We start from the raw sequence: 26,203 nt of genomic DNA, 5'->3' as shown, positions 1-26,203 counted from the left end.
TCCCACTCCGGTCTCACTCTCACCCACCCCTCACCGACTGATCTCTCCCTCTCTCCGCACTGTTTATATCCCCACTCCGGTCTCACTCTCACCCACCCCTCACCGACTGATCTCTCCTCTCTCCGCACTGTTTATATCTCCCACTCCGGTCTCACTCTCTACCGACTGATCTCTCCCCTCTCCGCACTGTTTATATCCCCACTCCGGTCTCAACTCCTCTCCACCCACCCTACTCGACTGATCTCGTCCCTCTCTCGCAATGTTTATATCGGGGCCACTCCGGTCTCACTCTCACGCCACTCCTCTCACCGACTGATTCTCCCCTCCTCTCCGCACTGTTTATATCCCACTCCGGTCTCACTCTCACCCACCCCTCACCGACTGATCTCTCCCTCTCTCCGCACTGTTTATATCCCCACTCCGGTCTCACTCTCACCCACCCCTCACCGACTGATCTCTCCCTCTCTCCGCACTGTTTATATCCCACTCCGGTCTCACTCTCAACCCACCCCTCACCGACTGATCTCTCCCTCTCTCCGCACTGTTTATATCCCACTCCGGTCTCACTCTCACCACCCCTCACCGACTGATCTCTCCCTCTCTCCGCACTGTTTATATCCCCACTCCGGGTCTCACTCTCACCCACCCCTCACCGACTGATCTCTCCCTCTCTCCGCACTGTTTATATCCCCACTCCGGTCACTCTCACCCACCCCTCACCGACTGATCTCCCCTCTCTCCGCACTGTTTATATCCCCACTCCGGGTCTCACTCTCACCCACCCCTCACCGACTGATCTCCCCCTCTCTCCGCACTGTTTATATCCCCACTCCGGTCTCACTCTCACCCACCCCTCACCGACTGATCTCTCCCTCTCTCCGCACTGTTTATATCCCCACTCCGGTCTCACTCTCACCCACCCCTCACCGACTGATCTCCCCCTCTCTCCGCACTGTTTATATCCCCACTCCGGTCTCACTCTCACCCACCCCTCACCGACTGATCTCCCCCTCTCTCCGCACTGTTTATATCCCCACTCCGGTCTCTCACTCTCACCCACCCCTCACCGACTGATCTCCCCCTCTCTCCGCACTGTTTATATCCCCACTCCGGTCTCACTCTCACCCACCCCTCACCGACTGATCTCTCCCTCTCTCCGCACTGTTTATATCCCCACTCCGGTCTCACTCTCACCCACCCCTCACCGACTGATCTCCCCCTCTCTCCGCACTGTTTATATCCCCACTCCGGTCTCACTCTCACCCACCCCTCACCGACTGATCTCTCCCTCTCTCCGCACTGTTTATATCCCCACTCCGGTCTCACTCTCACCCACCCCTCACCGACTGATCTCTCCCTCTCTCCACACTGTTTATATCCCCACTCCGGTCTCACTCTCACCCACCCCTCACCGACTGATCTCTCCCTCTCTCCGCACTGTTTATATCCCCACTCCGGTCTCACTCTCACCCACCCCTCACCGACTGATCTCTCCCTCTCTCCGCACTGTTTATATCCCCACTCCGGTCTCACTCTCACCCACCCCTCACCAACTGATCTCCCCCTCTCTCCGCACTGTTTATATCCCCACTCCGGTCTCACTCTCACCCACCCCTCACCGACTGATCTCTCCCTCTCTCCGCACTGTTTATATCCCCACTCCGGTCTCACTCTCACCCACCCCTCACCGACTGATCTCCCCCTCTCTCCGCACTGTTTATATCCCCACTCCGGTCTCTCACTCTCACCCACCCCTCACCGACTGATCTCCCCCTCTCTCCGCACTGTTTATATCCCCACTCCGGTCTCACTCTCACCCACCCCTCACCGACTGATCTCTCCCTCTCTCCGCACTGTTTATATCCCCACTCCGGTCTCACTCTCACCCACCCCTCACCGACTGATCTCTCCCTCTCTCCGCACTGTTTATATCCCCACTCCGGTCTCACTCTCACCCACCCCTCACCGACTGATCTCTCCCTCTCTCCACACTGTTTATATCCCCACTCCGGTCTCACTCTCACCCACCCCTCACCGACTGATCTCTCCCTCTCTCCGCACTGTTTATATCCCCACTCCGGTCTCACTCTCACCCACCCCTCACCGACTGATCTCCCCCTCTCTCCGCACTGTTTATATCCCCACTCCGGTCTCACTCTCACCCACCCCTCACCAACTGATCTCCCCCTCTCTCCGCACTGTTTATATCCCCACTCCGGTCTCACTCTCACCCACCCCTCACCGACTGATCTCTCCCTCTCTCCGCACTGTTTATATCCCCACTCCGGTCTCACTCTCACCCACCCCTCACCGACTGATCTCCCCCTCTCTCCACACTGTTTATATCCCCACTCCGGTCTCACTCTCACCCACCCCTCACCGACTGATCTCCCCCTCTCTCCGCACTGTTTATATCCCCACTCCGGTCTCACTCTCACCCACCCCTCACCGACTGATCTCTCCCTCTCTCCGCACTGTTTATATCCCCACTCCGGTCTCACTCTCACCCACCCCTCACCGACTGATCTCTCCCTCTCTCCGCACTGTTTATATCCCCACTCCGGTCTCACTCTCACCCACCCCTCACCGACTGATCTCTCCCTCTCTCCGCACTGTTTATATCCCCACTCCGGTCTCACTCTCACCCACCCCTCACCGACTGATCTCTCCCTCTCTCCGCACTGTTTATATCCCCACTCCGGTCTCACTCTCACCCACCCCTCACCGACTGATCTCCCCCTCTCTCCGCACTGTTTATATCCCCACTCCGGTCTCACTCTCACCCACCCCTCACCGACTGATCTCCCCCTCTCTCCGCACTGTTTATATCCCCACTCCGGTCTCACTCTCACCCACCCCTCACCGACTGATCTCCCCCTCGGATCGAGTGGTTCCCTTTCCGCCCCTTTCACTCACTCACCTCCTGTTGTTCCTCACAGTGAGGGTGATTACGTTGAGGATGAGGAGGAGGAGGAGTTAACTGAAGTGGACTCTGACGATGAATATGAGTTCTTCGACGATCCCAAGGATGAAAATTACATCCCCTCTTCGGACAGGTAGATTTCAATATACTCGCAGTGCGTCAGGTCTGTGTTTCCCGCGTTCCCCCGTGTACCCGGTCTGTGTTTTCCACGTTCCCCGTGTAGCCGGTCGGTGTTTCCCGCGTTCCCCCTTGTACCCGGTCGGTGTTTCCCGCATTCCCCCGTGTACCCGGTCTGTGTTTTCCACGTTCCCCGTGTACCCGGTCGGTGTTTCCCGCGTTCCCCCTTGTACCCGGTCGGTGTTTCCCGCGTTCCCCCGTGTACCCGGTCGGTGTTTCCCGCGTTCCCCCGTGTACCCGGTCGGTGTTTGCCGCGTTCCCCCGTGTACCCGGTCGGTGTTTGCCGCGTTCCCCCGTGTACCCGGTCGGTGTTTGCCGCGTTCCCCCGTGTACCCGGTCGGTGTTTGCCGCGTTCCCCCGTGTACCCGGTCGGTGTTTGCCGCGTTCCCCCGTGTACCCGGTCGGTGTGTCCCGCGTTCCCCCGTGTACCCGGTCGGTGTGTCCCGCGTTCCCCCGTGTACCCGGTCGGTGTGTCCCGCGTTCCCCCGTGTACCCGGTCGGTGTGTCCCGCGTTCCCCCGTGTACCCGGTCGGTGTGTCCCGCGTTCCCCCGTGTACCCGGTCGGTGTGTCCCGCGTTCCCCCGTGTACCCGGTCGGTGTGTCCCGCGTTCCCCCGTGTACCCGGTCGGTGTGTCCCGCGTTCCCCCGTGTACCCGGTCGGTGTGTCCCGCGTTCCCCCGTGTACCCGGTCGGTGTGTCCCGCGTTCCCCCGTGTACCCGGTCGGTGTGTCCCGCGTTCCCCCCTGTACCCGGTCGGTGTGTCCCGCGTTCCCCCGTGTACCCGGTCGGTGTGTCCCGCGTTCCCCCGTGTACCCGGTCGGTGTGTCCCGCGTTCCCCCGTGTACCCGGTCGGTGTGTCCCGCGTTCCCCCGTGTACCCGGTCGGTGTGTCCCGCGTTCCCCCGTGTACCCGGTCGGTGTGTCCCGCGTTCCCCCGTGTACCCGGTCGGTGTGTCCCGCGTTCCCCCGTGTACCCGGTCGGTGTGTCCCGCGTTCCCCCGTGTACCCGGTCGGTGTGTCCCGCGTTCCCCCGTGTACCCGGTCGGTGTGTCCCGCGTTCCCCCGTGTACCCGGTCGGTGTGTCCCGCGTTCCCCCGTGTACCCGGTCGGTGTGTCCCGCGTTCCCCCGTGTACCCGGTCGGTGTGTCCCGCGTTCCCCCGTGTACCCGGTCGGTGTGTCCCGCGTTCCCCCGTGTACCCGGTCGGTGTGTCCCGCGTTCCCCCGTGTACCCGGTCGGTGTGTCCCGCGTTCCCCCGTGTACCCGGTCGGTGTGTCCCGCGTTCCCCCGTGTACCCGGTCGGTGTGTCCCGCGTTCCCCCGTGTACCCGGTCGGTGTGTCCCGCGTTCCCCCGTGTACCCGGTCGGTGTGTCCCGCGTTCCCCCGTGTACCCGGTCGGTGTGTCCCGCGTTCCCCCGTGTACCCGGTCGGTGTGTCCCGCGTTCCCCCGTGTACCCGGTCGGTGTGTCCCGCGTTCCCCCGTGTACCCGGTCGGTGTGTCCCGCGTTCCCCCGTGTACCCGGTCGGTGTGTCCCGCGTTCCCCCGTGTACCCGGTCGGTGTGTCCCGCGTTCCCCCGTGTACCCGGTCGGTGTGTCCCGCGTTCCCCCGTGTACCCGGTCGGTGTGTCCCGCGTTCCCCCGTGTACCCGGTCGGTGTGTCCCGCGTTCCCCCGTGTACCCGGTCGGTGTGTCCCGCGTTCCCCCGTGTACCCGGTCGGTGTGTCCCGCGTTCCCCCGTGTACCCGGTCGGTGTGTCCCGCGTTCCCCCGTGTACCCGGTCGGTGTGTCCCGCGTTCCCCCGTGTACCCGGTCGGTGTGTCCCGCGTTCCCCCGTGTACCCGGTCGGTGTGTCCCGCGTTCCCCCGTGTACCCGGTCGGTGTGTCCCGCGTTCCCCCGTGTACCCGGTCGGTGTGTCCCGCGTTCCCCCGTGTACCCGGTCGGTGTGTCCCGCGTTCCCCCGTGTACCCGGTCGGTGTGTCCCGCGTTCCCCCGTGTACCCGGTCGGTGTGTCCCGCGTTCCCCCGTGTACCCGGTCGGTGTGTCCCGCGTTCCCCCGTGTACCCGGTCGGTGTGTCCCGCGTTCCCCCGTGTACCCGGTCGGTGTGTCCCGCGTTCCCCCGTGTACCCGGTCGGTGTGTCCCGCGTTCCCCCGTGTACCCGGTCGGTGTGTCCCGCGTTCCCCCGTGTACCCGGTCGGTGTGTCCCGCGTTCCCCCGTGTACCCGGTCGGTGTGTCCCGCGTTCCCCCGTGTACCCGGTCGGTGTGTCCCGCGTTCCCCCGTGTACCCGGTCGGTGTGTCCCGCGTTCCCCCGTGTACCCGGTCGGTGTGTCCCGCGTTCCCCCGTGTACCCGGTCGGTGTGTCCCGCGTTCCCCCGTGTACCCGGTCGGTGTGTCCCGCGTTCCCCCGTGTACCCGGTCGGTGTGTCCCGCGTTCCCCCGTGTCCCCGGTCGGTGTGTCCCGCGTTCCCCCGTGTCCCCGGTCGGTGTGTCCCGCGTTCCCCCGTGTCCCCGGTCGGTGTGTCCCGCGTTCCCCCGTGTCCCCGGTCGGTGTGTCCCGCGTTCCCCCGTGTCCCCGGTCGGTGTGTCCCGCGTTCCCCCGTGTCCCCGGTCGGTGTGTCCCGCGTTCCCCCTTGTACCCGGTCGGTGTTTCCCGCGTTCCCCCTTGTACCCGGTCGGTGTTTCCCGCGTTCCCCCTTGTACCCGGTCGGTGTTTCCCGCGTTCCCCCTTGTACCCGGTCGGTGTTTCCCGCCTGGCCCGTTTACCCGGTCGGTGTTTCCCGCGTTCCCCCGTGTACCCGGTCGGTGTTTCCCGCGTTCCCCCGTGTACCCGGTCGGTGTTTCCCGCGTTCCCCCGTGTACCCGGTCGGTGTGTCCCGCGTTCCCCCGTGTACCCGGTCGGTGTGTCCCGCGTTCCCCCGTGTACCCGGTCGGTGTGTCCCGCGTTCCCCCGTGTACCCGGTCGGTGTGTCCCGCGTTCCCCCGTGTACCCGGTCGGTGTGTCCCGCGTTCCCCCGTGTCCCCGGTCGGTGTGTCCCGCGTTCCCCCGTGTCCCCGGTCGGTGTGTCCCGCGTTCCCCCGTGTACCCGGTCGGTGTTTCCCGCGTTCCCCCTTGTACCCGGTCGGTGTTTCCCGCGTTCCCCCTTGTACCCGGTCGGTGTTTCCCGCGTTCCCCCTTGTACCCGGTCGGTGTGTCCCGCGTTCCCCCGTGTACCCGGTCGGTGTTTCCCGCGTTCCCCCTTGTACCCGGTCGGTGTTTCCCGCGTTCCCCCTTGTACCCGGTCGGTGTTTCCCGCCTGGCCCGTTTACCCGGTCGGTGTTTCCCGCGTTCCCCCGTGTACCCGGTCGGTGTTTCCCGCGTTCCCCCGTGTACCCGGTCGGTGTGTCCCGCGTTCCCCCGTGTACCCGGTCGGTGTGTCCCGCGTTCCCCCGTGTACCCGGTCGGTGTGTCCCGCGTTCCCCCGTGTACCCGGTCGGTGTGTCCCGCGTTCCCCCGTGTACCCGGTCGGTGTGTCCCGCGTTCCCCCGTGTACCCGGTCGGTGTGTCCCGCGTTCCCCCGTGTACCCGGTCGGTGTGTCCCGCGTTCCCCCGTGTACCCGGTCGGTGTGTCCCGCGTTCCCCCGTGTACCCGGTCGGTGTGTCCCGCGTTCCCCCGTGTACCCGGTCGGTGTGTCCCGCGTTCCCCCGTGTACCCGGTCGGTGTGTCCCGCGTTCCCCCGTGTACCCGGTCGGTGTGTCCCGCGTTCCCCCGTGTACCCGGTCGGTGTGTCCCGCGTTCCCCCGTGTACCCGGTCGGTGTGTCCCGCGTTCCCCCGTGTACCCGGTCGGTGTGTCCCGCGTTCCCCCGTGTACCCGGTCGGTGTGTCCCGCGTTCCCCCGTGTACCCGGTCGGTGTGTCCCGCGTTCCCCCGTGTACCCGGTCGGTGTGTCCCGCGTTCCCCCGTGTACCCGGTCGGTGTGTCCCGCGTTCCCCCGTGTACCCGGTCGGTGTGTCCCGCGTTCCCCCGTGTACCCGGTCGGTGTGTCCCGCGTTCCCCCGTGTACCCGGTCGGTGTGTCCCGCGTTCCCCCGTGTACCCGGTCGGTGTGTCCCGCGTTCCCCCGTGTACCCGGTCGGTGTGTCCCGCGTTCCCCCGTGTACCCGGTCGGTGTGTCCCGCGTTCCCCCGTGTACCCGGTCGGTGTGTCCCGCGTTCCCCCGTGTACCCGGTCGGTGTGTCCCGCGTTCCCCCGTGTACCCGGTCGGTGTGTCCCGCGTTCCCCCGTGTACCCGGTCGGTGTGTCCCGCGTTCCCCCGTGTACCCGGTCGGTGTGTCCCGCGTTCCCCCGTGTACCCGGTCGGTGTGTCCCGCGTTCCCCCTTGTACCCGGTCGGTGTTTCCCGCGTTCCCCCTTGTACCCGGTCGGTGTTTCCCGCGTTCCCCCGTGTACCCGGTCGGTGTTTCCCGCGTTCCCCCTTGTACCCGGTCGGTGTTTCCCGCCTGGCCCGTGTACCCGGTCGGTGTTTCCCGCGTTCCCCCGTGTACCCGGTCGGTGTTTCCCGCGTTCCCCCGTGTACCCGGTCGGTGTTTCCCGCGTTCCCCCGTGTACCCGGTCGGTGTTTCCCGCGTTCCCCCGTGTACCCGGTCGGTGTTTCCCGCGTTCCCCCGTGTACCCGGTCGGTGTTTCCCGCGTTCCCCCTTGTACCCGGTCGGTGTTTACCGCGTTCCCCCTTGTACCCGGTCGGTGTTTACCGCGTTCCCCCTTGTACCCGGTCGGTGTTTACCGCGTTCCCCCGTGTACCCGGTCGGTGTTTCCCGCGTTCCCCCGTGTACCCGGTCGGTGTGTCCCGCGTTCCCCCGTGTACCCGGTCGGTGTGTCCCGCGTTCCCCCGTGTACCCGGTCGGTGTTTCCCGCGTTCCCCCGTGTACCCGGTCGGTGTTTCCCGCGTTCCCCCGTGTACCCGGTCGGTGTTTCCCACGTTCCCCCTTGTACCCGGTCGGTGTTTCCCGCCTGCCCCGTGTACCCGGTCGGTGTTTCCCGCGTTCCCCCGTGTACCCGGTCGGTGTTTCCCGCGTTCCCCCGTGTACCCGGTCGGTGTTTCCCGCGTTCCCCCTTGTACCCGGTCGGTGTTTCCCGCCTGCCCCGTGTACCCGGTCGGTGTTTCCCGCCTGCCCCGTGTACCCGGTCGGTGTTTCCCGCGTTCCCCCTTGTACCCGGTCGGTGTTTCCCGCGTTCCCCCTTGTACCCGGTCGGTGTGTCCCGCGTTCCCCCGTGTACCCGGTCGGTGTTTCCCGCGTTCCCCCTTGTACCCGGTCGGTGTTTCCCGCGTTCCCCCTTGTACCCGGTCGGTGTTTCCCGCCTGGCCCGTTTACCCGGTCGGTGTTTCCCGCGTTCCCCCGTGTACCCGGTCGGTGTTTCCCGCGTTCCCCCGTGTACCCGGTCGGTGTGTCCCGCGTTCCCCCGTGTACCCGGTCGGTGTGTCCCGCGTTCCCCCGTGTACCCGGTCGGTGTGTCCCGCGTTCCCCCGTGTACCCGGTCGGTGTGTCCCGCGTTCCCCCGTGTACCCGGTCGGTGTGTCCCGCGTTCCCCCGTGTACCCGGTCGGTGTGTCCCGCGTTCCCCCGTGTACCCGGTCGGTGTGTCCCGCGTTCCCCCGTGTACCCGGTCGGTGTGTCCCGCGTTCCCCCGTGTACCCGGTCGGTGTGTCCCGCGTTCCCCCGTGTACCCGGTCGGTGTGTCCCGCGTTCCCCCGTGTACCCGGTCGGTGTGTCCCGCGTTCCCCCGTGTACCCGGTCGGTGTGTCCCGCGTTCCCCCGTGTACCCGGTCGGTGTGTCCCGCGTTCCCCCGTGTACCCGGTCGGTGTGTCCCGCGTTCCCCCGTGTACCCGGTCGGTGTGTCCCGCGTTCCCCCGTGTACCCGGTCGGTGTGTCCCGCGTTCCCCCGTGTACCCGGTCGGTGTGTCCCGCGTTCCCCCGTGTACCCGGTCGGTGTGTCCCGCGTTCCCCCGTGTACCCGGTCGGTGTGTCCCGCGTTCCCCCGTGTACCCGGTCGGTGTGTCCCGCGTTCCCCCGTGTACCCGGTCGGTGTGTCCCGCGTTCCCCCGTGTACCCGGTCGGTGTGTCCCGCGTTCCCCCGTGTACCCGGTCGGTGTGTCCCGCGTTCCCCCGTGTACCCGGTCGGTGTGTCCCGCGTTCCCCCGTGTACCCGGTCGGTGTGTCCCGCGTTCCCCCGTGTACCCGGTCGGTGTGTCCCGCGTTCCCCCGTGTACCCGGTCGGTGTGTCCCGCGTTCCCCCGTGTACCCGGTCGGTGTGTCCCGCGTTCCCCCGTGTACCCGGTCGGTGTGTCCCGCGTTCCCCCGTGTACCCGGTCGGTGTGTCCCGCGTTCCCCCTTGTACCCGGTCGGTGTTTCCCGCGTTCCCCCTTGTACCCGGTCGGTGTTTCCCGCGTTCCCCCGTGTACCCGGTCGGTGTTTCCCGCGTTCCCCCTTGTACCCGGTCGGTGTTTCCCGCCTGGCCCGTGTACCCGGTCGGTGTTTCCCGCGTTCCCCCGTGTACCCGGTCGGTGTTTCCCGCGTTCCCCCGTGTACCCGGTCGGTGTTTCCCGCGTTCCCCCGTGTACCCGGTCGGTGTTTCCCGCGTTCCCCCGTGTACCCGGTCGGTGTTTCCCGCGTTCCCCCGTGTACCCGGTCGGTGTTTCCCGCGTTCCCCCTTGTACCCGGTCGGTGTTTACCGCGTTCCCCCTTGTACCCGGTCGGTGTTTACCGCGTTCCCCCTTGTACCCGGTCGGTGTTTACCGCGTTCCCCCGTGTACCCGGTCGGTGTTTCCCGCGTTCCCCCGTGTACCCGGTCGGTGTGTCCCGCGTTCCCCCGTGTACCCGGTCGGTGTGTCCCGCGTTCCCCCGTGTACCCGGTCGGTGTTTCCCGCGTTCCCCCGTGTACCCGGTCGGTGTTTCCCGCGTTCCCCCGTGTACCCGGTCGGTGTTTCCCACGTTCCCCCTTGTACCCGGTCGGTGTTTCCCGCCTGCCCCGTGTACCCGGTCGGTGTTTCCCGCGTTCCCCCGTGTACCCGGTCGGTGTTTCCCGCGTTCCCCCGTGTACCCGGTCGGTGTTTCCCGCGTTCCCCCTTGTACCCGGTCGGTGTTTCCCGCCTGCCCCGTGTACCCGGTCGGTGTTTCCCGCCTGCCCCGTGTACCCGGTCGGTGTGTCCCGCGTTCCCCCTTGTACCCGGTCGGTGTTTCCCGCGTTCCCCCGTGTACCCGGTCGGCGTTTCCCGCGTTCCCCCGTGTACCCGGTCGGCGTTTCCCGCGTTCCCCCGTGTACCCGGTCGGCGTTTCCCGCGTTCCCCCGTGTACCCGGTCGGCGTTTCCCGCGTTCCCCCGTGTTCCCGGTCGGCGTTTCCCGCGTTCCCCCGTGTACCCGGTCGGCGTTTCCCGCGTTCCCCCGTGTACCCGGTCGGCGTTTCCCGCGTTCCCCCTTGTACCCGGTCGGCGTTTCCCGCGTTCCCCCGTGTACCCGGTCGGCGTGTCCCGCGTTCCCCCTTGTACCCGGTCGGCGTGTCCCGCGTTCCCCCGTGTACCCGGTCGGCGTTTCCCGCCTGCCCCGTGTACCCGGTCGGCGTTTCCCGCGTTCCCCCTTGTACCCGGTCGGTGTTTCCCGCCTTCCCCCGTGTACCCGGTCGGTGTTTCCCGCGTTCCCCCTTGTACCCGGTCGGTGTTTCCCGCCTGCCCCGTGTACCCGGTCGGTGTTTCCCGCCTGCCCCGTGTACCCGGTCGGTGTGTCCCGCGTTCCCCCTTGTACCCGGTCGGTGTTTCCCGCGTTCCCCCGTGTACCCGGTCGGTGTGTCCCGCGTTCCCCCTTGTACCCGGTCGGTGTTTCCCGCGTTCCCCCGTGTACCCGGTCGGTGTGTCCCGCGTTCCCCCTTGTACCCGGTCGGTGTGTCCCGCGTTCCCCCTTGTACCCGGTCGGTGTTTCCCGCGTTCCCCCGTGTACCCGGTCGGTGTTTCCCGCGTTCCCCCGTGTACCCGGTCGGTGATATATTGGTTTTATTTTCCAGTGGTTCGGACCGTGACAAGCGGCGGGGAAGATCTCGAAGGAACAGCCTGAAGAAACCGCCAGATGAACCTGTGGAAAGGTGGAGATTCCCTATTTCCCCATTCGTCTGTTGCACCGGTTCTTTGGGATTAGCTGGAAAAGCACGGGGACTGTGGGAATCCTCAGTATTGGAGCCGGTCGGATCGGGGAGAGTGGAGTCAGAGCCAGAGTCAGTGATCGAAGAGCTGTCCAGGGAATGGACCCTCTGCCCCTCCCCACCTCTGCCTGCCTCCCCCCCGACCCCTCCTTGTCGCTATCATACAATGATACAGCGCAGAAGGAGGCCATTCAGCCCGTCGTGGTTTGAATGTGCGAACCAATCAGTCCTATTCCCCTGCTCTTGCCCTGTAGCCCGGCAAATGTTTCCCCTTCCAGTGTTTCTCCAATTCCCTTTTGAAAGTTATTATTGAATCTGCTCCCACCGCACTTTCAGGCGGTGAATTCCAGATCAGAACTCGCTGAGTAAAAAATCGTTTTTCCTCATGTCGCCTTTGGTTCTTTTGCCAATCACCTTGAATCCGTGTCCTCTGGTTCTTGACACTTCCGCCAATGCGAACAGTTTCTCTCTATCTACTCTGTCTAAACCCTTCATGATTTTGAACACCTCGATCAAATCTCCTCGCAACCGTCTCTGTTCCAAGGAGAACAACCCCAGCTTCTCCAGTCTATCCATGTAACTGAAGTCCCTCATCGCTGGAATCATTCTAGTAAATCATCTCTGCACCCTCTCTAACGTCTCACATCTTTCCTAAAGTGCGGTGCCCAGAACTGGACACAATACTCCAGTGTTTTATAAAAGTTCATCATGACTTCCATACTTTTGTACTCTATGCCTCTATTTATAAAGCCGAGGAATCTGCATGCTTTTTTTAACCGCTTTCTCAACCTGCCCTGCCACCTTCAACGATTTGTGCATGCATACCCCGAGGCCTCTCTGTTCCTGGACCACTTTTAGAATTGTGCCCTCTGGTTTATATTGCCTCTCCTCATTCTTCCTACCAAAATGCATCATTCGCAGTTTTCTGAGTTAAATTCCATCTGCCACGTGTCCGCCCATTCCACCAGCCTGTCTATATCCTCTTGAAGTCTATCACTATCCTCCTCACTGTTCACTACCCTTCCAAGTTTTGTGTCATCTGCAAATTTTGAAATTGTGCCCTGTACACCCAAGTCCAAGTCATTAAGATCAAGAAAGGCAGCGATCCCAGTACCGACCCCTGGGGAACACCACTGTACACCTCCCTCCAGTCTGAAAAACAACCGTTCACCACAACTCTCTGCTTCCTGTCACTGAGCCAGTTTCGTATCCATGCTGCCACTGCCCCTTTTATTCCATGGGCTTCAACTTTGCCGACAAGCCTGTTACGTGGCACTTTATCAAACGCCTTTTGAAAGTCCATATACACAACATCAACCCATTGCCCTCATCTACCGTCTGTTAGCTCATCAAAAAACACTATCGGGTTAGTTAAACATGATTTGCCTTTAACAAATCCGTGCTGGCTTTCCCTAATCAATCCACACTGTTCCAAGTGATTGTTAATTCTGTCCCGGATTATCGTTTCTAAAAGTTTCCCCACCACTGAGGTTAAACTGGCCTATAGTTGCTGGGTTTATCCTTACACCCTTTTTTGAACAAGGGTGTATCATTAGCAATTCTCCAGTCCTCCGGCACCACCCCCGTATTTAAGGATGATTGGAAGATTATGGTCAGTAACTCTGCAATTTCCACCCTTACTTCCCTCAGCAACCTAGGATGCAGCCCGTCCGGACCGGGTGACTTATCTACTTTAAGTACAGCCAGCCTTTCAAGTACCTCCTCTTCATCAATTTTTAACCCATCCAGTATCTCAACTACCTCCTCTTTTAATGTGACTCTGGCAGCATCTTCTTCCTTGGTAAAGACAGATGCAAAGTCCTCATGGGCAGCCATGCCCTCTGCCTCCATGAGCAGATCTCCTTTTTGGTCCCTAATTGGCCCCACCCCTCCTCTCACTACCTGTTCACTGTTTACAGCCTGTAGGAGACTTTTGGATTCCCTTTTATGTTGGCTGCCAGTCTATTCTCATACTCTCTCTTTGCCCCTCTTATTTCCTTTTTCACTTCCCCTCTGAACTTTCTATATTCAGCATGGTTCTCACTTGTGTTTTCAACCTGACATTTGTCATATGCCCCTTTTTCTGCTGCATCTTACTCTCTATGTCTTGTGTCATCCAGGGAGCTCTGGCTTTAGTTGCCCGACCTTTCTCCCTGGTGGGAATGTATCTACTGTGTACACAAATCAATTTGAAAGCCTCCCATTACTGTTTTGCCTCCCAATTTTTGATTCCAATCCGCCTGGGCAAGATCCCTTTTTAACTCCCTGAAATTTGCCCTCCTCCGGTTCAGCATTTTCACATGTGATTGCACCTTGTCCCTTTCCATAACTATTCGAAGCCGAATGAGATTATGAGCACTGCTCCCCCACTGAAACATACTCCACCTGCCCCACTTCATTCCCTGAATGAGATCCAGCACTGCTCCCCCACTGAAACATACTCCACCTGCCCCACTTCATTCCCTGAATGAGATCCAGCACTGCTTCCTTCCTGGTTGGGCTGGAAACACACTGTTCCAGGAAGTTCTCTGGAACACATTTCAGGAATTCCTCCCCCTCTTTGCCTTTTGACACAGTTACTGTCCCAGTCTATATTGGGATAATTGAAGTCCCCCAGTATCACTACTCTATAGTTCTTGCATCTTTCTGTAATTTGCCTGCAAATTTGCGTCTCCATCTCCTTCCCACTATTTGCTGGCCTATAGTATATACCCAGTAGTGAAATGGCTCCTCTCTTGTTCCTTAATTCGAACCAAATAGATTCTGTCCATGACCCTCAACTGCATCATCCCTTTCCAGAGCTAGAATAGTTTCTGCAATCAATACTGCCCCCGCCCCCGTCCTATACGCTCTCCCTGCCCCAAACAAACTCCCCCCTACCCCAGACCACCGTCGCCTCACTCCCACCCCCGCCAGATTGGTGTCGATTAATCTTCACTTTCACCTAAATCCATTCCCTTTCTTCCCCGATCCTGTAGGAAAGCTCGGAAACATCGGGAGAAGCGAAATCCAAACGAGCGACCGCAGAAGATCAGGTGAGTCTGAGAGTTCGGGGGGCCGGGGGGCGGGGGAGATCCTGGGCAGAGACACAGTGTGTACACTGGGGAATGGGGGGAGAGTCTGGACAGAGACACAGTGTGTACACTGGGGAATGGGGGGAGAGTCTGGGCAGAGACACAGTGTGTACACTGGGGAATGGGGGGAGAGTCTGGACAGAGAAACAGTGTGTACACTGGGGAATGGGGGGAGATCCTGGGCAGAGACACAGTGTGTACACTGGGGAATGGGGGGAGAGTCTGGGCAGAGACACAGTGTGTACACTGGGGAATGGGGGGAGAGTCTGGGCAGAGACACAGTGTGTACACTGGGGAATGGGGGGAGAGTCTGGGCAGAGACACAGTGTGTACACTGGGGAATGGGGGGAGAGTCTGGGCAGAGACACAGTGTGTACACTGGGGAATGGGGGGAGAGTCTGGGCAGAGACACAGTGTGTACACTGGGGAATGGGGGGAGAGTCTGGGCAGAGACACAGTGTGTACACTGGGGAATGGGGGAAGAGTCTGGGCAGAGAAACTGTGTGTACACTGGGGAATGGGGGGAGAGTCTGGACAGAGACACAGTGTGTACACTGGGGAATGGGGGGAGAGTCTGGGCAGAGACACAGTGTGTACACTGGGGAATGGGGGGAGAGTCTGGACAGAGAAACAGTGTGTACACTGGGGAATGGGGGGAGAGTCTGGACAGAGAAACAGTGTGTACACTGGGGAATGGGGGGAGAGTCTGGGCAGAGACACAGTGTGTACACTGGGGAATGGGGGAAGAGTCTGGACAGAGACACAGTGTGTGCACTGGGGAATGGGGGGAGAGTCTGGACAGAGAAACAGTGTGTACACTGGGGAATGGGGGAGAGTCTGGACAGAGAAACAGTGTGTACACTGGGGAATGGGGGGAGAGTCTGGACAGAGACACAGTGTGTACACTGGGGAATGGGGGGAGAGTCTGGACAGAGACACAGTGTGTACACTGGGGAATGGGGGGAGAGTCTGGACAGAGACACAGTGTGTACACTGGGGAATGGGGGGAGAGTCTGGACAGAGAAACAGTGTGTACACTGGGGAATGGGGGGAGAGTCTGGACAGAGACACAGTGTGTACACTGGGGAATGGGGGGAGAGTCTGGACAGAGACACAGTGTGTACACTGGGGAATGGGGGGAGAGTCTGGGCAGAGAAACAGTGTGTACACTGGGGAATGGGGGGAGAGTCTGGGCAGAGACACAGTGTGTACACTGGGGAATGGAGGGAGAGTCTGGACAGAGAAACAGTGTGTACACTGGGGAATGGGGGGAGAGTCTGGACAGAGACACAGTGTGTACACTGGGGAATGGGGGGAGAGTCTGGACAGAGAAACAGTGTGTACACTGGGGAATGGGGGAGAGTCTGGACAGAGACACAGTGTGTACACTGGGGAATGGGGGGAGAGTCTGGACAGAGACACAGTGTGTACACTGGGGAATGGGGGGAGAGTCTGGACAGAGACACAGTGTGTACACTGGGGAATGGGGGGAGAGTCTGGGCAGAGACACAGTGTGTACACTGGGGAATGGGGGGAGAGTCTGGGCAGAGAAACAGTGTGTACACTGGGGAATGGGGGGAGAGTCTGGACAGAGAAACAGTGTGTACACTGGGGAATGGGGGGAGAGTCTGGGCAGAGACACAGTGTGTACACTGGGGAATGGGGGGAGAGTCTGGGCAGAGAAACAGTGTGTACACTGGGGAATGGGGGGAGAGTCTGGACAGAGACACAGTGTGTACACTGGGGAATGGGGGAAGAGTCTGGACAGAGAAACAGTGTGTACACTGGGGAATGGGGGAGAGTCTGGACAGAGAAACAGTGTGTACACTGGGGAATGGGGGGAGAGTCTGGACAGAGACACAGTGTGTACACTGGGGAATGGGGGGAGAGTCTGGACAGAGACACAGTGTGTACACTGGGGAATGGGGGGAGAGTCTGGACAGAGACACAGTGTGTACACTGGGGAATGGGGGGAGAGTCTGGGCAGAGAAACAGTGTGTACACTGGGGAATGGAGAGAGATCCTGGGCAGAGAAACAGTGTGTACACTGGGGAATGGGGGAGAGTCTGGACAGAGACACAGTGTACACTGGGGAATGGGGGGAGAGTCTGGACAGAGACACAGTGTGTACACTGGGGAATGGGGGAGAGTCTGGACAGAGACACAGTGTGTACACTGGGGAATGGGGGAGAGTCTGGGCAGAGAAACAGTGTGTACACTGGGGAATGGGGGGAGAGTCTGGGCAGAGACAGTGTGTACACTGGGGAATGGGGGGGGAGAGTCTGGGCAGAGACACAGTGTGTACACTGGGGAATGGGGGGAGAGTCTGGACAGAGACACAGTGTGTACACTGGGGAATGGGGGGAGAGTCTGGACAGAGAAACAGTGTGTACACTGGGGAATGGGGGGAGAGTCTGGACAGAGAAACAGTGTGTACACTGGGGAATGGGGGGAGATCCTGGGCAGAGACACAGTGTGTACACTGGGGAATGGGGGAGAGTCTGGACAGAGACACAGTGTGTATACTGGGGAATGGGGGGAGAGTCTGGACAGAGACACAGTGTGTACACTGGGGAATGGGGGGAGAGTCTGGACAGAGAAACAGTGTGTACACTGGGGAATGGGGGGAGAGTCTGGACAGAGAAACAGTGTGTACACTGGGGAATGGGGGGAGAGTCTGGGCAGAGACACAGTGTGTACACTGGGGAATGGGGGGAGAGTCTGGGCAGAGACACAGTGTGTACACTGGGGAATGGAGGGAGAGTCTGGACAGAGAAACTGTGTACACTGGGGAATGGGGGAGAGTCTGGACAGAGAAACAGTGTGTACACTGGGGAATGGGGGGAGAGTCTGGACAGAGAAACAGTGTGTACACTGGGGAATGGGGGGAGAGTCTGGGCAGAGACACAGTGTGTACACTGGGGAATGGGGGGAGAGTCTGGACAGAGAAACAGTGTGTACACTGGGGAATGGGGGGAGAGTCTGGACAGAGAAACAGTGTGTACACTGGGGAATGGGGGGAGAGTCTGGGCAGAGACACAGTGTGTACACTGGGGAATGGGGGGAGAGTCTGGGCAGAGACACAGTGTGTACACTGGGGAATGGAGGGAGAGTCTGGACAGAGAAACTGTGTACACTGGGGAATGGGGGAGAGTCTGGACAGAGAAACAGTGTGTACACTGGGGAATGGGGGGAGAGTCACAGAGTCATAGAGTTATACAGCACGGATGGAGGCCCTTCGGCCCATCGTGTCCGCGCCGGCCATCAAGCCCAGTCTACTCTAATCCCATATTCCAGCATTTGGTCCATAGCCTTGTATGCTATGGCATTTCAAGTGCTCATCCAAATGCTTCTTGAATGTTGTGAGGGTTCCTGCCTCCACAACCCTTTCAGGCAGTGAGTTCCAGACTCCAACCACCCTCTGGGTGAAAAAGTTCTTTCTCAAATCCCCTCTAAACCTCCCGCCTTTTACCTTGAATCTATGTCCCCTTGTTATATTACCCTCAACGAAGGGAAAAAGCTCCTTCGTATCCATCCTATCTGTGCCCCTCATAATTTTGTACACCTCAATCATGTCCCCCCTCAGCCTCCTCTGCTCCAAGGAAAACAAACCCAATCTTCCCAGTCTCTCTTCATAGCTGAAGCGCTCCAGCCCTGGTAACATCCTGGTGAATCTCCTCTGCACCCTCTCCAAAGCGATCACATCCTTCCTGTAGTGTGGCGAGCAGAACTGCACACAGTACTCCAGCTGTGGCCTAACCAGTGTTTTATACAGCTCCATCATAACCTCCTTGCTCTTATATTCTATGCCTCGGCTAATAAAGGCAAGTATCCCATATGCCTTCTTTACCACCTTATCTACCTGTTCCGCCGCCTTCAGGGATCTGTGAACTTGCACACCAAGATCCCTCTGACCCTCTGTCTTGCCTAGGGTCCTCCCATTCATTGTGTATTCCCTTGCCTTGTTAGTCCCTCCAAAGTGCATCACCTTGCACTTTTCCAGGTTAAATTCCATTTGCCACTGTTCCGCCCATCTGACCAACCCATCTATATCGTCCTGCAGACTGAGGCTATCCTCCTCGCTATTTACCACCCTACCAATTTTTGTATCATCAGCGAACTTACTGATCATACCTTTTACATTCATATCCAAGTCATTAATGTCGACCACAAACAGCAAGGGACCCAGCACCAATCCCTGTGGTACCCCACTGGCCACAGGCTTCCAGTCACAAAAACAACCTTCGACCATCACCCTCTGCCTTCTGCCACTAAGCCAGTTTTGTATCCAAAGTGCCAAGGCACCCTGGATTCCATGGGCTTGTACCTTCTTGACCAGTCTCCTGTGGGGGACTTTATCGAAGGCCTTACTGAAATCCATGTATACCACATCCACTGCGTTACCCTCATCCACACGCCTAGTCACCCCCTCAAAAAATTCAATCAAATTAGTCAGACATGATCTTCCCTTGACAAAGCCATGTTGACTATCCCTGATTAATCCTTGCTTCTCCAAGTGGAGACTAATTTTGTCCTTCAGAATTTTTTCCAATAATTTTCCGACCACTGATGTTAGGCTCACTGGCCTGTAGTTCCCCGGTTTTTCCCTACTCCCCTTCTTGAATAATGGTACAACATTAGCGGTTCTCCAGTCCTCTGGCACATCCCCTTTGGCCAGAGAGGTTCTGAATATTTGTGTCAGAGCCCCCGCAATCTCCTCCTTTGCCTCACACAGTCGCCTGGGATACATTTCATCCGGGCCTGGGGATTTATCCATTTTTAGGCCTGCTAAAACCGCCAATTCCTCCTCCCGCTCGATGTTAATATGTTCGAGTATATCACAGTCCCCCTGCCGTATTTCTATGTCTACATCGTCCTTCTCCACAGTGAAAACAGATGTAAAAAATTCATTAAGAACCCCTCCTACATCTGCCGGCTCCACACACAGATTGCCATTTTTGTCCCTAATGGGCCCTATTTTTTCCCTAGTCATCCTCTTACCCTTAATATACTTATAAAACATCTCAGGATTTTCCTTTATTTTGCTCGCCAGTGTTATTTCATGGCCCCTCCTTGATCACCTAATTTCTTTTTTAAGTATCCCCCTGCACTTTTTGTACTCCTCTCGGGCTTCCTCCGTCTTTAGCCTTTTGTATCTGCCAAAAGCCCTCCTTTTTTTCCTAATCCATTCTCGTATATCCCCTGACATCCAAGGTTCCCTGGAGTTGTTGGAACCACCCTAAACCTTTACGGGAACATGTCTGGACAGAGAAACAGTGTGTACACTGGGGAATGGGGGAGAGTCTGGACAGAGACACAGTGTGTACACTGGGGAATGGGGGGAGAGTCTGGACAGAGATACAGTGTGCACACTGGGGAATGGGGGAGAGTCTGGACAGAGATACAGTGTGTACACTGGGGAATGGGGGGAGAGTCTGGACAGAGACACAGTGTGTACACTGGGGAATGGGGGGAGAGTCTGGGCAGAGAAACAGTGTGGACACTGGGGAATGGGGGGAGAGTCTGGGCAGAGAAACAGTGTGTACACTGGGGAATGGGGGGAGAGTCTGGGCAGAGACACAGTGTGTACACTGGGGAATGGGGGGAGAGTCTGGACAGAGACACAGTGTGTACACTGGGGAATGGGGGAGAGTCTGGACAGAGACACAGTGTGTACACTGGGGAATGGGGGGAGAGTCTGGACAGAGACACAGTGTGTACACTGGGGAATGGGGGAGAGTCTGGACAGAGACACAGTGTGTACACTGGGGAATGGGGGAGAGTCTGGACAGAGACACAGTGTGTTCACTGGGGAATGGGGGGAGAGTCTGGACAGAGAAACAGTGTGTACACTGGGGAATGGGGGGAGAGTCTGGACAGAGAAACAGTGTGTACACTGGGGAATGGGGGGAGATCCTGGGCAGAGACACAGTGTGTACACTGGGGAATGGGGGGAGAGTCTGGACAGAGAAACAGTGTGTACACTGGGGAATGGGGGGAGAGTCTGGGCAGAGAAACAGTGTGCACTGGGGAATGGGGGGAGAGTCTGGACAGAGACACAGTGTGTACACTGGGGAATGGGGGGAGAGTCTGGACAGAGACACAGTGTGTACACTGGGGAATGGGGGAGAGTCTGGACAGAGACACAGTGTGTACACTGGGGAACGGGGGGAGAGTCTGGACAGAGAAACAGTGTGTACACTGGGGAATGGGGGAGAGTCTGGACAGAGACACAGTGTGTACACTGGGGAATGGGGGGAGAGTCTGGACAGAGACACAGTGTGTACACTGGGGAACGGGGGGAGAGTCTGGACAGAGAAACAGTGAGTACACTGGGGAATGGGGGAGAGTCTGGACAGAGAAACAGTGTGTACACTGGGGAATGGGGGGAGAGTCTGGACAGAGAAACAGTGTGTACACTGGGGAATGGGGGGAGAGTCTGGACAGAGAAACAGTGTGTACACTGGGGAATGGGGGGAGAGTCTGGGCAGAGACACAGTGTGGACACTGGGGAATGGGGGGAGAGTCTGGGCAGAGACACAGTGTGTACACTGGGGAATGGGGGGAGAGTCTGGGCAGAGAAACAGTGTGTACACTGGGGAATGGGGGAGAGTCTGGACAGAGAAACAGTGTGTCCACTGGGGAATGGGGGAGAGTCTGGACAGAGACACAGTGTGTACACTGGGGAATGGGGATAGAGTCTGGACAGAGAAACAGTGTGTACACTGGGGAATGGGGGGAGAGTCTGGACAGAGACACAGTGTGTACACTGGGGAATGGGGGAGAGTCTGGACAGAGAAACAGTGTGTACACTGGGGAATGGGGGGAGAGTCTGGACAGAGACACAGTGTGTACACTGGGGAATGGGGGGAGTGTCTGGACAGAGAAACAGTGTGTACACTGGGGAATGGGGGAGAGTCTGGACAGAGACACAGTGTGTACACTGGGGAATGGGGGAGAGTCTCGGCAGAGACAGTGTGTACACTGGGGAATGGGGGGAGAGTCTGGGCAGAGACACAGTGTGTACACTGGGGAATGGGGGGAGAGTCTGGGCAGAGAAACAGTGTGTACACTGGGGAATGGGGGGAGAGTCTGGACAGAGAAACAGTGTACACTGGGGAATGGGGGGAGAGTCTGGACAGAGACACAGTGTGTACACTGGGGAATGGGGGGAGAGTCTGGACAGAGAAACAGTGTGTACACTGGGGAATGGGGGGAGAGTCTGGACAGAGACACAGTGTACACTGGGGAATGGGGGGAGAGTCTGGACAGAGAAACAGTGTGTACACTGGGGAATGGGGGAGAGTCTGGACAGAGACACAGTGTGTACACTGGGGAATGGGGGGTGAGTCTGGACAGAGAAACAGTGTGTACACTGGGGAATGGGGGAGAGTCTGGACAGAGAAACAGTGTGTACACTGGGGAATGGGGGAGAGTCTGGACAGAGACACAGTGTGTACACTGGGGAATGGGGGAGAGTCTGGACAGAGAAACAGTGTGTACACTGGGGAATGGGGGAGAGTCTGGACAGAGACACAGTGTGTACACTGGGGAATGGGGGGAGAGTCTGGACAGAGAAACAGTGTGTACACTGGGGAATGGGGGAGAGTCTGGACAGAGAAACAGTGTGTACACTGGGGAATGGGGGAGAGTCTGGACAGAGACACAGTGTGTACACTGGGGAATGGGGGGAGAGTCTGGGCAGAGACACAGTGGGAACACTGGGGAATGGGGGAGAGTCTGGACAGAGACACAGTGTGTACACTGGGGAATGGGGGGAGAGTCTGGGCAGAGACACAGTGTGTACACTGGGGAATGGGGGAGAGTCTGGACAGAGACACAGTGTGTACACTGGGGAATGGGGGGAGAGTCTGGACAGAGACACAGTGTGTACACTGGGGAACGGGGGGAGAGTCTGGACAGAGAAACAGTGTGTACACTGGGGAATGGGGGGAGAGTCTGGGCAGAGACACAGTGTGTACACTGGGGAATGGGGGGAGAGTCTGGGCAGAGAAACAGTGTGTACACTGGGGAATGGGGGGAGAGTCTGGACAGAGAATCAGTGTGTCCACTGGGGAATGGGGGGAGAGAGTCTGGGCAGAGAAACAGTGTGTACACTGGGGAATGGGGGGAGAGTCTGGACAGAGAAACAGTGTGTACACTGGGGAATGGGGGGAGAGTCTGGACAGAGACACAGTGTGTACACTGGGGAATGGGGGGAGAGTCTGGACAGAGAAACAGTGTGTACACTGGGGAATGGGGGGAGAGTCTGGACAGAGAAACAGTGTGTACACTGGGGAATGGGGGGAGAGTCTGGGCAGAGAAACAGTGTGTCCACTGGGGAATGGGGGGAGAGAGTCTGGGCAGAGACACAGTGTGTACACTGGGGAATGGGGGGAGAGTCTGGACAGAGAAACAGTGTGTCCACTGGGGAATGGGGGGAGAGAGTCTGGGCAGAGACACAGTGTGTACACTGGGGAATGGGGGGAGAGTCTGGACAGAGAAACAGTGTGTACACTGGGGAATGGGGGGAGAGTCTGGACAGAGACACAGTGTGTACACTGGGGAATGGGGGGAGAGTCTGGACAGAGAAACAGTGTGTACACTGGGGAATGGGGGGAGAGTCTGGACAGAGAAACAGTGTGTACACTGGGGAATGGGGGGAGAGTCTGGGCAGAGAAACAGTGTGTACACTGGGGATTGGGGGGAGAGTCTGGGCAGAGAAACAGTGTGTACACTGGGGAATGGGGGAGAGTCTGGACAGAGAAACAGTGTGTACACTGGGGAATGGGGGAGAGTCTGGACAGAGACACAGTGTGTACACTGGGGAATGGGGGTAGAGTCTGGACAGAGAAACAGTGTGTACACTGGGGAATGGGGGAGAGTCTGGACAGAGACACAGTGTGTACACTGGGGAATGGGGGGAGAGTCTGGGCAGAGAAACAGTGTGTACACTGGGGAATGGGGGAGAGTCTGGACAGAGACACAGTGTGTACACTGGAGAATGGGGGGAGAGTCTGGGCAGAGAAACAGTGTGTACACTGGGGAATGGGGGAGAGTCTGGACAGAGAAACAGTGTGTACACTGGGGAATGGGGGAGAGTCTGGACAGAGACACAGTGTGTACACTGGGGAATGGGGGGAGAGTCTGGACAGAGACACAGTGTGTACACTGGGGAATGGGGGAGAGTCTGGACAGAGAAACAGTGTGTACACTGGGGAATGGGGGGAGAGTCTGGACAGAGAAACAGTGTGTACACTGGGGAATGGGGGGAGAGTCTGGACAGAGACACAGTGTGTACACTGGGGAATGGGGGGAGAGTCTGGGCAGAGACACAGTGTGTACACTGGGGAATGGGGGGAGAGTCTGGACAGAGACACAGTGTGAACACTGGGGAATGGGGGGAGAGTCTGGACAGAGAAACAGTGTGTACACTGGGGAATGGGGGAGAGTCTGGACAGAGACACAGTGTGTACACTGGGGAATGGGGGAGAGTCTGGGCAGAGACAGTGTGTACACTGGGGAATGGGGGGAGAGTCTGGGCAGAGACACAGTGTGTACACTGGGGAATGGGGGGAGAGTCTGGGCAGAGAAACAGTGTGTACACTGGGGAATGGGGGGAGAGTCTGGACAGAGACACAGTGTGTACACTGGGGAATGGGGGAGAGCCTGGACAGAGAAACAGTGTGTACACTGGGGAATGGGGGAGAGTCTGGACAGAGACACAGTGTGTACACTGGGGAATGGGGGAGAGTCTGGACAGAGACACAGTGTGTACACTGGGGAATGGGGGAGAGCCTGGACAGAGAAACAGTGTGTACACTGGGGAATGGGGGAGAGTCTGGACAGAGACACAGTGTGTACACTGGGGAATGGGGGAGAGTCTGGGCAGAGACACAGTGTACACTGGGGAATGGGGGGAGAGTCTGGACAGAGAAACAGTGTGTACACTGGGGAATGGGGGGAGAGTCTGGGCAGAGAAACAGTGTGTACACTGGGGAATGGGGGAGAGTCTGGACAGAGACACTGTGTGTACACTGGGGAATGGGGGGAGAGTCTGGACAGAGACACAGTGTGTACACTGGGGAATGGGGGGAGAGTCTGGACAGAGACACAGTGTGTACACTGGGGAATGGGGGGAGAGTCTGGACAGAGAAACAGTGTGTACACTGGGGAATGGGGGGAGAGTCTGGGCAGAGAAACAGTGTGTACACTGGGGAATGGGGGAGAGTCTGGACAGAGACACTGTGTGCACACTGGGGAATGGGGGGAGAGTCTGGGCAGAGACACAGTGTGTACACTGGGGAATGGGGGGAGAGTCTGGGCAGAGAAACAGTGTGTACACTGGGGAATGGGGGGAGAGTCTGGGCAGAGAAACAGTGTGTACACTGGGGAATCGGGGGAGAGTCTGGGCAGAGAAACAGTGTGTACACTGGGGAATGGGGGGAGAGTCTGGACAGAGAAACAGTGTGTACACTGGGTAATGGGGGAGAGTCTGGACAGAGAAACAGTGTGTACACTGGGGAATGGGGGGAGAGTCTGGACAGAGAAACAGTGTGTGCACTGGGGAATGGGGGGAGAGTCTGGAGAGAGACACAGTGTGTACACTGGGGAATGGGGGTGGAGTCTGGACAGAGAAACAGTGTGTACACTGGGGAATGGGGGGAGAGTCTGGGCAGAGACACAGTGTGTACACTGGGGAATGGGGGAGAGTCTGGACAGAGACACAGTGTGTACACTGGGGAATGGGGGGAGAGTCTGGACAGAGACACAGTGTGTACACTGGGGAATGGGGGAGAGTCTGGGCAGAGACACAGTGTGTGCACTGGGGAATGGGGGGAGAGTCTGGACAGAGACACAGTGTGTACACTGGGGAATGGGGGGAGAGTCTGGACAGAGAAACAGTGTGTGCACTGGGGAATGGGGGGAGAGTCTGGAGAGAGACACAGTGTGTACACTGGGGAATGGGGGTGGAGTCTGGACAGAGAAACAGTGTGTACACTGGGGAATGGGGGGAGAGTCTGGGCAGAGACACAGTGTGTACACTGGGGAATGGGGGAGAGTCTGGACAGAGACACAGTGTGTACACTGGGGAATGGGGGGAGAGTCTGGACAGAGACACAGTGTGTACACTGGGGAATGGGGGAGAGTCTGGGCAGAGACACAGTGTGTGCACTGGGGAATGGGGGGAGAGTCTGGACAGAGACACAGTGTGTACACTGGGGAATGGGGGAGAGAGTCTGGGCAGAGAAACAGTGTGTACACTGGGGAATCGGGGGAGAGTCTGGGCAGAGACACAGTGTGTACACTGGGGAATGGGGGGAGAGTCTGGGCAGAGAAACTGTGTACACTGTGGAATGGGGGGAGAGTCTGGACAGAGAAACAGTGTGTACACTGGGGAATGGGGGAGAGTCTGGACAGAGACACAGTGTGTACACTGGGGAATGGGGGGAGAGTCTGGACAGAGAAACAGTGTGTACACTGGGGAATGGGGGAGAGTCTGGGCAGAGACACAGTGTGTACACTGGGGAATGGGGGGAGAGTCTGGACAGAGACACAGTGTGTACACTGGGGAATGGGGGGAGAGTCTGGGCAGAGAAACAGTGTGTACACTGGGGAATGGGGGAGAGTCTGGACAGAGACACAGTGTGTACACTGGGGAATGGGGGAGAGTCTGGACAGAGACACAGTGTGTACACTGGGGAATGGGGGGAGAGTCTGGACAGAGACACAGTGTGTACACTGGGGAATGGGGGGAGAGTCTGGACAGAGAAACAGTGTGTACACTGGGGAATGGGGGGAGAGTCTGGACAGAGAAACAGTGTGTACACTGGGGAATGGGGGAGAGTCTGGACAGAGACAC

General features: G+C 59.0%; 1 protein-coding gene across 1 annotated transcript in view; it reads left to right on the top strand.

Moving 5' to 3' along the window:
* Window positions 1-2,874: 2,874 nt before the first annotated feature.
* LOC137318189 (E3 ubiquitin-protein ligase ZFP91-like) overlaps window positions 2,875-26,203 on the top strand; it is a gene marked incomplete at its 5' end in the record, with an annotated part of 41,333 nt that continues 18,004 nt past the window's right edge. Inside the window, 3 exons of the mRNA XM_067981147.1 lie at window positions 2,875-3,056; window positions 11,132-11,209; window positions 14,245-14,301. Of these exons, the coding sequence (XP_067837248.1) occupies window positions 2,875-3,056; window positions 11,132-11,209; window positions 14,245-14,301 (317 nt within the window). The remainder of the gene's footprint in view (window positions 3,057-11,131; window positions 11,210-14,244; window positions 14,302-26,203) is intronic.

Source organism: Heptranchias perlo, unplaced genomic scaffold (assembly GCF_035084215.1).
Source record: "Heptranchias perlo isolate sHepPer1 unplaced genomic scaffold, sHepPer1.hap1 HAP1_SCAFFOLD_66, whole genome shotgun sequence".
In the NCBI taxonomy this organism is placed as follows: Eukaryota; Metazoa; Chordata; class Chondrichthyes; order Hexanchiformes; family Hexanchidae; genus Heptranchias; species Heptranchias perlo.
Note: the sequence above shows the minus strand (reverse complement) of the source record. Positions and strands in the feature narration are given on the sequence as shown.